The sequence below is a fragment of the Sarcophilus harrisii genome, chromosome 1 (assembly GCF_902635505.1).
Source record: "Sarcophilus harrisii chromosome 1, mSarHar1.11, whole genome shotgun sequence".
NCBI classification, from domain to species: domain Eukaryota; kingdom Metazoa; phylum Chordata; class Mammalia; order Dasyuromorphia; family Dasyuridae; genus Sarcophilus; species Sarcophilus harrisii.
In genome coordinates, this window is record NC_045426.1 from 384,912,001 (window position 1) to 384,928,393 (window position 16,393).

Consider the following 16,393-nt stretch of genomic DNA (forward strand, 5'->3'; position numbering starts at 1 on the left):
CCAATGCTGCTCACTGGGCTCTGAGCAGTGATCAGCAGTCAGAGAACTTCAACTCTGGGGATTCTTGTTTGGTCGAGAGAGAAGTGATTTCATTGATGAAGAGGTTGCGGTGAAAGAGGGTCTGTGGCCCTCACTCTGCTGCCCTCCCTCTGATACATTCATCTTCATGCACAAGAGCCAAAGCAGTGTAGTTTTAAGCTTTCACTTTGGGATGTCTTTGATTAGTGACCATTGATATTATTTCTTTTGACTTCTCACTGAACCTGTTTGTCTGTTTCCTCATCTATAAAATGGGGATAACAGCACTTACCGGGAGGGTTATGATAAAATACATTATATAAATGTTACCTCTCGCTATCTGTTGTGAGGTCCTGGACAAGTCACTTAACTTTAACTGTTTGCCACAGTATCCATCTGTAAAACTGGGGTAATGATAGTATCTGCTTCTCAGGATTGTTAAGGGGATCAAAGGAGATAATATTTGTAAAGAGCTTAGCACAGTGTTTAGGACCAAGTTGAATTAAATAAATACTTGTTCCTTTCCCTTTCTCATTTTAAAGAGGAGATGACCTAGGCTTGGAAAGATAAAGTAATCTGCCAGTGACCAGACTGCTACTAGCTAAGTGTCAGAAGGAAGATTTGAATTCTGGTTTTTCTGATTCCAGATCCAGTCTTTTACTTACTGCCTCTTCAAAAGAAAGGGAGGCAAGGAAAAAAGCAGAGAAAATAAACATGGGAAATGGTGCATGGAGGAATGTAGTGGGCTGACCTCCCCTGCCATCCGTCTGAATGAGATGATGCCAGAATGAAGCTTCTCTGATAAGGGACAGATCTCTCAAAAATGTCTGACTGCATCTTACTTGTTCTTGATCTTCAGGATGCTGTTATGGATCAAATGCAGAAAGAAAGTGAAGAGGTTGATACTGGTCTCATTTAAGGAACAGCTCTGTAAAAAAAAAAATCCATAAGTAAACAAATTAGCATCAGAGACGGAGTTAAGGGAAAACAAGGGAAAGTCACATACAGGTATAGCAAGGACTCAACTTTTTTACACATATTTTTTCTTCATCTCATACACAAGGTAACTCAGGCTGAGAATTTCAGATATTTGGGAATGCTAGTGGTTTCCACTTTTCATTTGGTCTTGACAGCTTTCTCTCTGATGACTTCATAACAGATAAAGCCCTTCTACCAGAGACCATTTATAGATTTGACATCCAGGATCTAGCTACCAGGAAACCCTCTACTTCTAGCTGCTCTCCATCCTCATTTTTTGGTCACCTCAGGTCACAGCTTTCCCCTTCTATGGCCATTCCCACCAAGTGGGAGAATCAATACTGCAGACTCCTAAAGCTTTTCTTTTAGGTCTCTGTACTCTGATGGCTGAGGTCAGTTACAGCTTCCTCTACCCCAACACCCCTCAAAGCGAAAGAAAGGGAACCAGTCGTGTCCTAAATGGGAGAGTCTTTTTTCCATACATGGTAAGTTCACTCTCCCAATTTGAGAGTGAAGAGATGAGCTAAATGTCTACTTTGCCTTCCCTTCTTTTCAACTTCAGATACTTGGAATGAAAAGGAAGGACTTTTTATTACACCATTTTAAAAAACATTCATTTGCTCCCTGCATGTTTGAGATGGATTCTGTCCCCCTTCCTATGAAATGAGATATTTAGCAAAAGGCTTAGCACAATGCCAGGCACATAGGAGTTGCTATATAAATGCTTATTTCTTTCTCTAAGGTAGCACTTGGTAGTCAGAGTCGTACATAATAGTAGCAGTAATAGATAGTGTTAGTAGGTGATAGCAGTGACAGTAGTAGTGGATGGTGGTGATAATAGTAGTAAATGGTTGTGGTAGTTGGTGATAGTAATAATAGTAGATGGTGGTGGCAATAGTAATAGCAATAGCAGTAGCAGCATGCATGAATAACCCACATAAAGATTATGACCCAATTACCATTCTAATTCACCTCTTTTTCCTATCCTAAATCCTATCTCTCCAATCTCAAAATCATCCTTCAACAACATTAAACATAATCTTCCCAATATGCAAGCTTGACCTAAAGCTTTCATTTCATAAAGCTATCATTTCTTGACCTAAAACCTTCCCAAATGCTAATCAAATAAAATATAAACTTTTACATTGGCATTCAAAGCTTCCTATAATTTGTTTTTCCCTTGCTTTTCTAGACTTATCTCGGATAACTCCTAATCACAAAGAATGTTTATTCAACATTTAAAGAATTCAACTGGAATATACACCTACTCATTACAATGTTAACACCCTTGAATGCAGAGACGATTTAATTTTTGTCTTGCTATCCCCGATGACTAAATGACAGACAGTGTTTAATAAATACTTATTAGCTAATTCAACTCTGTATCCCCAACACTTAGGTGATTAACAATTATTTCCTGAATAGGATTGAAGAAGCATAACCTGTTCAACCACGATGGCATTCTGCAGGGAAGAGGTTTCTTGCAAATGTGACACAAACTGATTCATATAAGGCAAGGCATCCTTGTAAGTGGAAACCTATGATAAACAAAGGAGAAAACAGTTTTGGTTAAACTTGAAACTGGAAGTATTTGGGTTCCACAATCTAAATTCAAAGTCCATTACACTGATAGTCTCAATAGCAACTTTATTCAAAAGAATAAAAATGTAAATGATAAAAACCAAAATATTTTCTTTAAAAAAAGAAAGATCCATGTAAGGTTTTGTCAAGCATGTGAGTGCCTAATTGAGCATCACATGCTCTTTAGCATTGGTGAAACTATACCCTAGAGTTTCTTCATTTCTACCTTTATCAAGAACTAATTTCCTAAATTAAGAACCTCATTTTAAAATTTCCAACAATACTGAATATAACTAGATCCACTTAAATTTATTCCCTTTTTTATTCTCACTCTCTTTATTTGAACTACTGCTTAGTAGGTACAATGGTATACTTGGAATCAGGAAGTCCTGCATCTGATCCTGCCTCAGTTAGATACTTGCTAGCTATTTTTGTTTCTGCTCACTTATATCCTACTCTTCTTAGCAAAGATACCAAAGTGGTTTGGCATTTCTTTCTCCAGCTCATTTTATAGACAAGGAAATGGGGGCAAAAATGGTTACGTGACTTATCCAGTATCACAAAGATAGTAAGTATCTGAGGATAGATTTGAACTTAGGTCTTCCCGATTCCACATCCAGTGCTCTATTCCTGAGCCAACTAGTTGCCTATACTAGTTGTATAAACTTGGGCAAGTCTCTATGAGTCTTAACTTTTTCATCTGTAAAATGAGGGTCAATTGAATAGTCTCTAGTTCCCTTCCAATTTATGATTTTCTAACTTGAAACAAGGGATTAAAACTGTCAAGAGACTATATAACAGACTTGAATAAATAGTCCACAACCTCTTGTTTTGTGTAAGCAGAGTACAAAGCTATAGTAATAATATTAATAAGTAACATAATTATACACAAGAATAATATAAGTAACTGGCATTAAGCAGTGTCTTAAAATTAGCCAAGTACAGTACAAACAATACTTGTCATTTAATTTCTACAATAATCCAGTGAGGTGGACACTATAGATATTATCCCCATTTTACAGATGACGAAACTGAGGTTCAGAGAATGATGGTGACTTTTCCACAATCACACAGCTAATACATATCAGAAGTGGGACTAGAACCCAATTCTTCCCAACTCTAAGCTCACAATTTATCCACTGTGCCATGCTGCCTCTCTAATCAAGAACATCTCTACATGTAATATCTGTAAATGAAAATTCTGTTTGTAAATCCTCTGAAAGTAAAGAAGTCTAAGCAAATACAAGATCAGAATGTCAGATTAAGGACACCAGATGTTTGCCATACATGTCTTTTAAAGGATTTCTGGATGTTTCCATGGGCATTCTTCTGGACTACAGCATAACGTCTGATACAGTAGATTTTCTTCTCCTCAGGCTTAATAATACTGGAGATCACTTCCACAAGCTTGTCATGGGGGATAGTATCATAAGCGCCTGTCACATCAGCCTACATGGAAAAAAATATTGGTTATAGATCTTCAAAAGTGAATACCAAATGTGATAGACTTGGCTCTTATCAACAATGAGGTGATTCAAGACAAGACTTGTGATAGAGCCATCTACATTCCGAGAAAGAACTATGGAGATTGTATGTGGAGCAAAGCATAATATTTTCACCTTTTTTGTTATTGTTTTCTTTTTCATTTTTCCTCTTTTGTGCTTTTTTTGTGTCTGACTTTTTTGTGCAGCATGACAAATATGGAATTAAGTTTAGAAGAACTGCACATGTTTAACCTATATCAAATTGCTTGCTGTCTTGGGGAGGGAAATAGGAAGGAGAGAGGGAGAAAAATTTGGAACACAAGGTTTTGCAAAGGTGAATATTAAAAACTATCTTTGCATGTATTGGAAAAGTATAAAATACTAAAAAGAAAAAAACAAAAACAAAAAAAAGTAAATATCATTTAAAAGGCAAGGACCCAAGATTCTCTGAAAGACAAAGCAATTCTTTTACATGGGTTCTTAACCCAGAGACCATGATTTTGATTTCTTCTCATGAATAAAATATTGCAGTTGATCTAAACTATGTGTACACTATACACACATGTGTGTGCACACAGCATCCCAGAAGTCTTAGTGGACTTTTGAGCTTATTAAAGTCTAAAACTACACACTATATATATTCAAATATATCAAATATTCACACATACACTATATATATTCAAATATATCTAAGTTTTCTATTCACATATGTGTCATAATGTTCCACCTTAGAGTGAAAGTTTCCTGAAGTCAGGGTTCATTTAAATTCTCTGGGTGGGATAGTTGCAAAAGCATGATAGGGACAGTTAGGTAGCACAATGGATCCAGCAGAAGCCCTGGAGTCAGAAAGACCTGAGCTCAACTGTGGTCTCAGACCTTTGACATTTAATAGGTAGGTGATCCAGGGCAACTCACTTAATTCAGACTGCCTCAACAACAACAAAATAGCATTATAACTTCTATAGGAAATCTTTGCTGATACTCTTTGAGCTAATATCCTACACCTCAAAGATTTACTTGGCATTTATTTTGTATATACTTATGAGTATATGTTGTCTTCCCCAGAAGAAATAAAGGCAAGGAATATTTGAATTTAGTCTTGATATCCCAATTCCTAGCATAATGACCGTTAGAAAGTCTAACCTTTACAAAGTAAAAGTTGGGAACTTTGTCCTTAGATTGCTTCACTCGGAGAACAAACTGCCGCCAAGCTTGATAAATGCCATCAATCCCAAACAAAGAAGACCCCAAGACTTCAGGGTGAAGAGTCCGCTCATAATTCAGAACACTGAACAGGTTTTTAAGCTGGCCATTAAAACACCTTATCTAAAGGGGAAAAAAAGAGAATGGATTAAAAACATCCAAAACGACCCAGTGCAAATGGCTCTATGACTCTCTGTCTAATATCTTAGTACATATAGCCCAAGGAAAAGGGATGAAGTTGAGGAAAGAGGGAATAAACACCTAGTTCTATGGATTTACAGGAAAATTTTATCCAACTTTAAAAGGAAAAAAACAGCTATCTACAAAAATTATTTTCAAAAATGGAAAAAGCACTTTGCACAATATTTTTTACAAGAGAAATAGATAGTTCTAACACCTAAAAAAAGAAAAAATAAATAAAGCAAAGAGAACTATATACCACCATCATTAATGAACATCAATTTTTAAATTTTAAATAAAATCCTGAAAAAATTAGTTTTCTTTAAAATCAGTCTTCATGAGCATAATTAATTTTTACCAAGAGTACAAGATTCAACATCAGAAAAACAACTGACAAAATTAACCAAATCAAAACCAAAAACATTCCAAACTATATCAATAATCAGTCTAATTATAAAGATTAAGGCTTGGCTCCAAAGAAGGGTTACGAGAATACACCTTTCCCTCTTCTTTGTAGAGGCTGGAGTTCATAGTTATAGAATATTGTATATATTGTCAAATTTTTTTCTGATGTGTTGATTGGCCTTAATTTCTAAAATTTCCTCCCTTCAAAAAATATATATATTTATTACAAGGAATGGCTTTCTGAGAGCTGAGAGGGAAAGCTAAACAATGTTAATAAAAAAAAAAGTATATATATGTGGGTATGTATGTACATATATATATATATATACACACTATATAGTTTGAAAAAATGAAATATGTGCATATGTATTTCTGAATATGAAATATAATTACTTTTTTATCTTTGGTTCCTTTATTGGATACTTTGGCTCCAATGATGCTGTCTACATTCACAATTGGTCGAAGTCCATTGGGTTTGGGGATGAATCTAAGTCTAGATGCCAGGCAGATAAATCTTGCTTCCAAATTTTTCTTTATCTCCTCTTCTGATAATGTTCTAAGATGCACTTTATCAAAATGTTTTCTAAAACACAAATATTAAGTTATTAACAGTAATAATGATGAAGATAACAGTTAATTGTAAAATAACAGAATTTATTATAGTACTTCTTGTGCTAAATAATTTATAAATATTATTTTACAGTTGAGGAAACTATGACAGAAGTTAGATGACTTGCCCAAGGTCACACTACTCATTATACTAAATTAATTATGATATCCCTATGCATTCCATTAGCAGTCCACAAAACAGTAAATATTTATTCCTTAATAATCATTTACTCCATTAGCAGCCCATCAAATAATAAATATTAAGTTGCTAGACAAAAGAAATTCTCCCCCAAGTTTACAGGAAAGAGACCTCTCTTTTGCTAAGACATCAACAATGTGAATTCTGATTTTTACTAAATTCTGTGAGGAAATTATTAATTTCACCAGAAACAAAAATTCTAGACTGTGTCCAATTGCAAATATTGACATTTTCTTCAAGAAGGAGCTCTCATGGGCCAATGATAGCCTGTGGCCAATAACTGGAAAAGCATTGATGGTGAGTAGGAAATGTGAAAAGAAACAAGGCAAATATTTTTTAGCCTTCTGTACAATTATACACATCTCTTAACTTGGAGTAATGTCCAATCAAAGTTGGAAATTGATTTTGTTGAAAACTGATTTGACTGATCATAGGAATCATGACAATCCAAATGTTCACAAAAGTATTCAATATTTAGTTTGGAAAATTACCCAACTCTACAGAAGATCTGATCTCCAAATCTAAGAGATTCTTCTGTCTTCTGATATACTGAAATTCACTATATTGAGTGTTTCTTGAAAGGAGTTATTGGTGGAACTTGACTATCCTATCCTTTCAAAGGAGAGATATTATCTGTGGAGTGATCTACACTTACAAGGAGACCATCAAGGCAATTCAACAATAGATTTAATAATATTCACTTATATGTGCAAACATAAAGAATGTAATAGTTCCTGTCCTATGTTCTAGTTGAAGAAAGGGAGAAAGAATGATATAAGGGCATATGGTTATATATAATGCTATAGAATAATTGGTCTATTCTCAAATCATCCCTTTACTCTTTTGGTGAATGAATGCCTCTCTTTTCTTCAGTCTCCCTTTGCTTTTCTTTTAAATGAATTGTTATGGAATATACCAATTGGGTTCTGACTTGCTATTCTATTTAAGTTAATAGAGTGAGTAATCTGCTCTAATCCATAGAAATCTACGTCTACCCCAAAAATATTCATTAACCAGATCCCTGGATTAATTCTGTTCAGAAGGCCAGAGAGATGCCTTTTCTTCTAGTGCAACCCATAAGTAACCTATAAATAAAGCAGACAAGACAAACTGAACAAGAAAGAGTATTCAATTTCATAACTCTAAATTTGAGATTTCTTCACACATCCTGGGAAAAGTACAGGACCAGCACTTCACAAAATATGTGATATTTGAACACTAAACACATAAATCCATTTTCTTCTTGTATCAACATCATTTCCCTCTATGGCTTAGATGGTGCTCTAGAGATAAATACCTGATGCCAACATTTTGCAACTTGCTCCAAATACACTTCCGGTAGAAAAAGAGTCTATTCTTCTGGAACATTGTCTCAGTTATGTAAAAAAAGGACCTGAGCAACTCAACTACATACGTGTCCATCAACCAGTATACAAATTTGGCCAAGATCTCTTCACGTAAATGGTGTTCTGAGGCTGGAACAAAATGATTCCCTGAAATGAGTCAAAATGTCAGAAAACTACATTATGTCTGCAGAATCCATTAACTAACATCTTGATGCTTAATATTTATATAGCACTAAGAAATTTACAATAAAAATACCTTAAAGATGATCCCATTTGATAAACAAGTTGGCAGAGCAGCCCTCAACAGGTGTATGCCTCTGTAAGCTAAGTGCTATTCTTAGTCCCATTTTACAGACAAGGAAACAGATTAGAAGAGAGGTTAAGTGATTCCCCTAGTTACAAAACTAAGTATTTGAGGACAGGATTTGAAAAAAGAGTTTTCCTAACTCTAGGCCCAGCTCTCTATCAATTCACTACCTAGCTGCATCACTAACCAGCTGCAAGTTAGATACAACTTAGTACCTTTGGCCAGGGCAAGCCAAGCACAGTCCTTCACTCGCATCTTCCACATCAGCTCCCGAAGAGAAAACTTGTCATGTTTTCCCAGAGTGAGGAATTTCTTCACATTCTTAAAGAAGCGGCACTTGTTGTGAGTTGATCCCCAGAGTTCAGCGGGCACCAAACGGTGAAGACACTCCCTCAGAAACACATACACTTGCCAAGGGCTGCTGTGCCAACTGAGCAGCTGTAAGACATCACTACCACCCTTGCCTGGAAACACTGCCTTCCTAACTGTGTCTGATCCTGATGGTGTTTTTTTAGATATTTTACTGGAAAGGACCAACTCTTTATCAGGCATCTGCTCTGTAAGTGAGCAACTAGGCTCCTTCATGATGTTACTTCCACAGCTCGAGGGAACTTCAGATAGCTGTTCCTGCTGCTGGCCTCCATCTTGGATCTGATGCTGTATTTCCTCAGATTTGGTTAACTGACTGGAAGCAATGGCCTGTGGCTTCTTCAGCTGGCTAGCAGGATCTGTCTTGGCAGCTGAAAATCTCAGGGGACAGTTCTTTTTTAGAAGCATGAAATAAGGACACTTTCGGTGGTTCTGTATCAATTCCTTAAACAGGTGCCGCATCTGCCAATAACGTTTAGGGAGTCGTCTATTTTTCCAGGGGGTCTTCTGCTGATGTGGGTCACCTTTCAGCTCAAAGAGATGGCTGTTTAAGAAGATGGTTTCTACCAGCCTTTGACCCCCAGATAGTGAATCGTGTAAACGATTCAGCATAAATGATGCAGGCAAACATTCTCGGAAGTTACGGCCAGAATACAAGAAACGTTTCCTGTTAATGTATATAATGGAACCAGAAGCACTTCTCAGTCTCTTTGGTGGTTCTTTCCCAGGACACAGAACATGTGAGAAAATGGCATCAGTTGGTTTGGGCCCTCCAACCAAACCTTCTTCTGAAGATCTGGCTTCTATTTTGTCTTCAGGAGTAGATTTGATAATTGAAGAATTACAGCATGCTAAGTCCTCATCATTATGTTCCAAAACAGGAAGGCTACCCTTGGTCTCTGTGAAACATTCTGCCTCACCAGCATCTCCTTTAAGAGCAGATTTCTTACTGGAGAAACGCCTTGAAGAGATTTCTATTGATCTTTGGGTCACGTTCTCAGCATTATTAGAATTAGACTCATTCTCATGAAAATCACAACCCTGTCCCAAGACCAGCTCTTTTCTCTTTTCATGAAGGCACTCCTCTTTCTTTAACCGCTTTGCTGAGATTTCACTTTCCTCTTCATCTTCCCTTTGCCTTTTTGATAATACAGCCGTCATGGAATGTACTGAATGGGTTCTGTCTTGTTTTTCTACTTGGTCACCATTAGATCCCTGATCAATCCCACAAGAATCTTCAGGGCCATCTTGAAGAGGTTTGTCTACCAGATCCTCTGCATTCTTCTGATTTTGACGTGAAACTTTTAAGGCCTTGTCTTTGGATCTGAGCATCTCTTTCCTCAAATCTAATTTGACCAAGGATTTTTTGTGGAAGGTAATCTTTTTGACATTATCATGTGGAGCATCTGGTTTCTGCTTTGGATGTTTTCTCCGTGTGAACCCAGATGGTAAGTCAGAATCTTTTAAACACAGTTCATAAATAGGTAGCCCAGAGATCTGATAAGAGCAGCTTGGGGGTACCATCATGAAAATGGAGCAGTGCTCTAACATATACATCATCACATCATCTCCTATTCTGCTCAGAAGCAACTCCCACAAAGCACTAACACTAATCGTTTCTGTTATCGTGTTAGGATGGAAGTTGTAGACATTTGTCGTAAACATAACTGGCAATGGCATTCTGTTTTCCTCTAATAAGGTATAACCAAAAGCCAGAATATTCTTTTTTTTCTTTTCACAAATCCTCTGGACAATTCTAGCAACCACCTCCTTCTGGGAAGACAACTGAAAAAAGAAAAAAATTCAAAATTATTGGTAGCAGTTTTCTCCAACTTTCTAAATAAAATTCATAAAGTTATCCTGGGGCTAAAATTCATCTCAAAGTTACTTAAAGCAGAGAGAAAAAATATGTTCAACCTTTTAAAGTTATTCCCATGATTTTATTAACATCTTGTAAATAAAAAAATTTGCTCCTCTGTATAGCAAAATATATTACTATTTAACAAACACAAAACTGTGTAACAATAAGTAACTTTGTTTCCTTAAAAAGCTGGAACTATTCACTCTTGGAGGGAGTTTTCAGAAAATATAAGACAATCAACAATCATTTTAAGATAACATGTTGCCAATACAGGAGATACAAAGAAAAGTAAAATACGAAGATTGTTCTCAAAGGTCTCACATGCATTTAAGTATAAACAAATGGGAGTTAAGTATAAACAGATGGGAGTTAAACAAAATGTTGTTTGGGAGGGAATTCACTAATTAGCAGCTGGGAGAATCAGGAATGATTTCTGGGGCAAGAGGTTGCATGAACCACAATTTAAAGGAAGTAAGAGATAGCATGACACAAAGGTGAGATTAAAATACATTTCAGGCATAACAAATCCAAAATCTCAGAGAAGGAAAATGAAGTGCCACTGTGAAAAACAGAGAGAAAGCATGTCTAGCTGCACTATATGCATAATGAGGCTGGGGCCAGATTGTGAAACACCTTTAAAATTTAACAAATAAGTTTACATTTTCACCCTAATACAGCAGTGGAGGCACTAGGGAGCTTCTAGAGTTTATTGAGTAGAGGAATGGCACAGTCAGAACCTAGCTTATAGAAAATCACTTTGGTGATGAGAGACAGTTGCAGTAGATAGAGCAATGGCCCTGGAGTCCTGAGGACCCGAGTTCAAATATGACTTCAGACACTTGACACATGGAGCATTTACTTGCTGTGTGACCCTAGGCAAGTCACCTTAACCTAGATCACTTTGCCTAAATAAATAAATAAATAAAAGAAAATCATTTGTAGAGGAAGATCCAAGTGGAGATACGGTTATAAATCTGACATCCTCAAACAATAATAATATACGCTCAACCGAAATAGGAGGGAGTTTGGGAAAAAAAAGATGAACTGTGTGGAGGGATGTGGAGTTTAAGGAAAGACGCTGTTGTGAGGACTGGGATGGGAAATAATTTAGGAATAAAAAATAGTAATGGAGAAGTTCAAGTTGTGAAATGATTTGCCCCAGTCTTGGGGGCGGGGTGAGAGAGAATCCCCGGCACAATCGGGCTATGATCCCAATACTTTTGTGGTCCCGAAGGCAGAAGGCTTAAGCCCGATACACCCACCCCACGGCTCCTCCTACCTGCTGAAAGGTGAAAGGCCTGGGGAGGGGCCGGGCATCCCAAGGCACACACACCACACATCGGGACACAAAAATATGGAAGACCTCGGGGTCCTCACTGCGTTGGAGCCGCCCGTCTGGGCCGTCCCCGGGACCCCGCGCACTCCGAACCTCGTCCTCGAGGCGCTTCACGAACTCGGCCAGACCCAGCACATCGCGGTAGCGGGTCTTCAGCACAGCCCGCACACCGCGGAAGGCTGGGGAGGCTAGCAGGGAATGCGGGGTCGGGGATCGAGATGCCATGGAGCGCTAGGGTGGGCGCTGCGGTTCGAGCTGCAGGTGTTACGGCTGCAACTGCTGCAGCCGCCTCCGTCCCCTCCTCCTGCTGCTGCTGCTGCTGTAGCAACGCAAGGCGCAGCTGTAGAACCCGAGACTGAAGCTGAAGTGGTAGCTAACAGTAAGGGCGGGGAAAGTAGGGAAGCTCCGCGACCTGAAGCTACTCCGACCACTAGAGACCGAGCCCCTGGCGGGGTCAGAACGGAAGCGGAAGAGGAAAAGGGGAGGGGGCTCTTTAGGCAGTCTGGCTTCTTAAAGGGGTAACAACTTCTAGAAAAAGGCTACTGTCTGGAAAGATTCGGATGCCAAATTATTATTTTTCACTTGCACTTTCTTTTTCCCCCTGAGGCAATGGGGGTTAAGTGACTTGCCCAGGGTCACACAAATAGGAAGTGTTAAGTGTCTGAGATCAAATTTGAACTCAAGTCCTCCTGATTTCAGAGCTGATGCTCTCTCCATTGGCACCTAGCTGCCCCCTCACTGGCATTTTTAGGGAGAATTGGATAGCACTAAGATATTATTAATTCAGTGGAGGGGAATAAAATTCCCTCCCTTTTTCCTCATTTATTATTATTTTTGGCACTCATCGAACTAAGCACTGGAAATTTTTAATAATCATAAACTCTTAGCCTTGGAAGGAACTTCTAAGGCCCATCTGAAACTTGGAGGAAAAAAATCCCACTGCTATGTCCTCCTTTCTACTAGGAATGACTTTGTGATAAGCATTAAGTGTTGCAGCGGCTAAAGTTCCATTTTGATTCTTTACTATCTATGTTCAAGGACCCTAGCCTTCCTGGTGCAAGGGCTGCTCCCGTACCTTTGGCGTCTTTCACAACTCTCACTGGTAGCCCCAAGAAACCTGAATACTCTCAGCGGTCACACACTGGGCAGATGGGCCAAACCAGTTGGTGAATTGGAGGGTGTTTATCCCATGCACATGAAAACTTCCCTCGCAAAAGGAGTGGATTAGAACTATTTGTTGCAAGGTCCACGAGGAGGGCTGAAACAGGTGCTTAGAGCTTGGTGGGGCATCAAAGAATCAAGGTCATCCACTGCATCTCTGTCCATCTCTAGTCATCTTGACTCTTGTCTTGACACTGGATTTTGGTGACTGGAAGATAGTGAGATTGATGACTCTGCAACTCTGCCTCACTTAAATCTAATCCTCCTAGATGTCAAAACGTCACTTCATGATGTCATTGATCCTCTTCTAAGGAAAACCAACAACTGGTCAGAAATAATCCAGGTGACACCCTCATTCTCTTTGCTCCTATCTATTCTATCCCAATTTAAGCCCTTTTTATGGAAAACTTGTCTCTCTTTCCTAAGTGAGAAACTTTGTTGATAATGAGATAACTAATGGAATAAATTTAAATATTTACTGAACACTAACCAGTAGCAGAACACTTTACTAAGTATCTTAAAAAACAAAACAAAAAAAAATCATTGATTCCTTTTGTTGAAGAAACATCTAATGGAAATATTATATGGAAAGAAATAATGAATGCCCAGGAAAATGATTTGAATACCAAAGATACGAAGCATTTGTTGAATTCTTAAAATGAAATAAGTATTCTGAAATTCTTCATGTTTTCCTAGGAGAAAATTTGAATAAGAATTATAGAAATTCACTTATGGAGGGAATCTTAGAAGTATTCTATGTCAGCCTACAGTTGGTCATGAATTCTATCACATCCACATTACCTGAATGCCATTATTGACTTTGGACATCTTGTCATCTTCCCTGGCACAGATTTCTAGGGTTCCTATTTCTACTAAATTAGAAGATCTTGGAAATGCTACAGATAGAGTTTATCTGAATTTTAGCCAGGTAGTCGAGAATATTTTATGCTGTTCTTGCCAGGAAAAAAAAAAAAGAAGGCCAAATCAATGGTGTCAAATTCAAATAAAAGAGGAGTTACTAAACTATGCATAAGGATCCCTCCCCACATATTGATTTAGAAAACTATATATCGAACCATTGGCACATAACAATATATTTTCTCACTGCCTGTACCAGTGTCTGCCAAAAAAAGAAAGAAAGAAAGAAAACTACATATTTCCTCTTATATTTTTGTTTATTTTGTTAAGTATTTCCCAATTACATCTTAAACTGGTTTCTGAGAATGTTGCTGCAAGGGCTATTTGATATTTAGATAATAAAATAATTAGAGGGACTGATTAAACAGCCAGACTCAAAAGAGTTTTCATTAATGATTCAGTGTCAACTTTGGAAGTAGGTCCCCACTAGAGTGCTCCAAAGATTTGTGCTTGACTCTGTGCTAAGATTTTTATTAGCATATGGATAAGTTGGAAATAGAATCCTTTTCAGATCTGCAAATGACACCAAGTCCAGAGCAACAGCTAACACATTGCATGATGGAGTCAGGATCCAAAAAGAACTTCAAAATCTAGACCATTAATATGAATTTAATGAGGTGAAATTCAAAAGAGATAAAATGTATAAGTCTTAAAATTGAGGGAGCAGATTTCACAAGTAGAAGATAAAGGGGAAATTGTTAAACAGCAGCTTGCCTGAAGCTTTTAGTGGATGAAAGTACAGTATGAGTCAGTAGTGTGATAGGTCGTTCAAAAAAACTAAAGCAATCTTGAATTGCATTAGAGACTCAAGGTTTCAAAGAATAAAAATGTGATAGTCCTAATACTTTGTCCTTTTTTAATCATATCTGATGTACTATGTTCAGTTCTGAGTGCCCCAGTTTTAAAAGGATATTGATAAGAATCAGAAAAGGACAGCCAGGATGGGGAAAAGCTTTGTGTCAATGTCACATAAGGATAAATTGAATAAATGGAGGAAAGGTGAGCCTGAAAAAGAGAAGACCGAAGGATCAAAGCAGCTATCTTCAAGTATTTGAAGTGCAGTTGTGTAGAAGAACACATTTATCCCATTTGGCCTTAGAGGGAAAAACCAAGAACTGTGAGGAGTAGAAGATGCAAAGAGCTCAATTTAAGATTAACATAAATAACAAATGGAATGTGTAGTCTGAGGAGGCAATGAGTTCTTTTCCCCTCGAAGTCTTTAAAGAGAACTGGGATGACTATTTATTAGAGATGTTGTAATGGGTAACTTTTTCACAAGTATGGTTAGGCTAGATGGCTACTGAAGACCTTTGTACCTCTCAAATTTGGTGATTCTGTGATTCTTAAATCATGGTTGAGGATTAGCAGTAAAGGAAGAATGAAGGACAAGCGGGCAAGGTGATGATTGAAAGGCAGTGCCTTGTTGTCATGTCTAACTGTAGGGTCAATATTATAAAGAGAAGTAAAGTAAAGCCAGTAAGCAAGAGTAGGAATGATGTGCTTGAAGAACTAAAACTCCTTGAAGGAGAAAATCTCCTTCAACTCTTCCCTCAGTGAGGGACCCCCACCGGAGAGGAAACAAGATAAACAGCTTCATTCTGTTATCTAGGTGGGGTTGCTTCAGTCCTGAGCTAAAAGAATTCCAACGCTATTCAGTTAAAAGAAATTCATTCAATTCTATTCAAATTCAGCTCAAGCTGAAACCCAGCTTGTAGCCAAAGTTCCTCTTATAAAAGAGCCGATCTAAAATCTTCTCTTTGCAGAGGTTCTAAACATGCCATGCTATGCCATGCTATGCCAAGGAAGCCTCTGCCCACTGGAATAATATTCTCTTCCAGTGTCACCCTCTCTTTACCCTCACCTATTTCCCTAACAAGACTTTATTATGCCTTTCTGTCAGGATTTCTACCTTACTTCCCAATCCCTATAATAAACCTCTTTTATCAATCTAGGTTTTCAGGTTTGTAAATTCCTTTACAGAGAATCTCTGCAATGTCAAGAGGGTTCCCTAAAACTCCCTACCCTTGTGCTGAATCCCAAGGGGGTATAGAGGAGCCAAATCTGTAATGTTCTCTTTCTTGGGTGTCTGGGAGCAGCCTTCCTTTCAGTTCAGTAATCACCACAGGAGTAGCCAGGTGTTAAAGTCCAAACCCTTTATTAGCTCTTTCAAAGACTTGTCTCCTTTCCTGGGGCCCAGTTAACTCTCTTATAGTCCACATCCTTCATTATCTCCTTCCTGGGGCTGGGCAGCTTTCTGGAGAACCTTTTAGTCTGGCCTTGGTCTTAGTGGGGGAAGTGCAGGAGTCCAGGCCAGCCACCAGGAAGATTGAAGATCAAATTGAATTTCTCCCCTTGGTTCTGAGAGCTTAAGCTACAGCCGCCAATCCTTTGCCTTCTCTCTGAATTAATCCTGGCTGAGGCTCTTAGTTTATATGCTG

General features: G+C 38.1%; 1 protein-coding gene across 1 annotated transcript in view; it reads right to left on the minus strand.

The window, feature by feature from the left end:
- The window catches only part of TERT (telomerase reverse transcriptase), a 32,227-nt gene extending 19,903 nt beyond the window's left edge, over positions 1-12,324 (minus strand). Inside the window, exons 1-8 of the mRNA XM_031946100.1 lie at positions 11,820-12,324; positions 8,526-10,464; positions 7,955-8,150; positions 6,243-6,432; positions 5,205-5,387; positions 3,865-4,026; positions 2,439-2,534; positions 861-946 (exon numbers count right to left, since the gene is read on the minus strand). Coding sequence (XP_031801960.1) covers positions 861-946; positions 2,439-2,534; positions 3,865-4,026; positions 5,205-5,387; positions 6,243-6,432; positions 7,955-8,150; positions 8,526-10,464; positions 11,820-12,101 — 3,134 coding nt within the window. The 5' untranslated portion in view covers positions 12,102-12,324. The remainder of the gene's footprint in view (positions 1-860; positions 947-2,438; positions 2,535-3,864; positions 4,027-5,204; positions 5,388-6,242; positions 6,433-7,954; positions 8,151-8,525; positions 10,465-11,819) is intronic.
- Between the last annotated feature and the right edge of the window lie 4,069 nt (positions 12,325-16,393).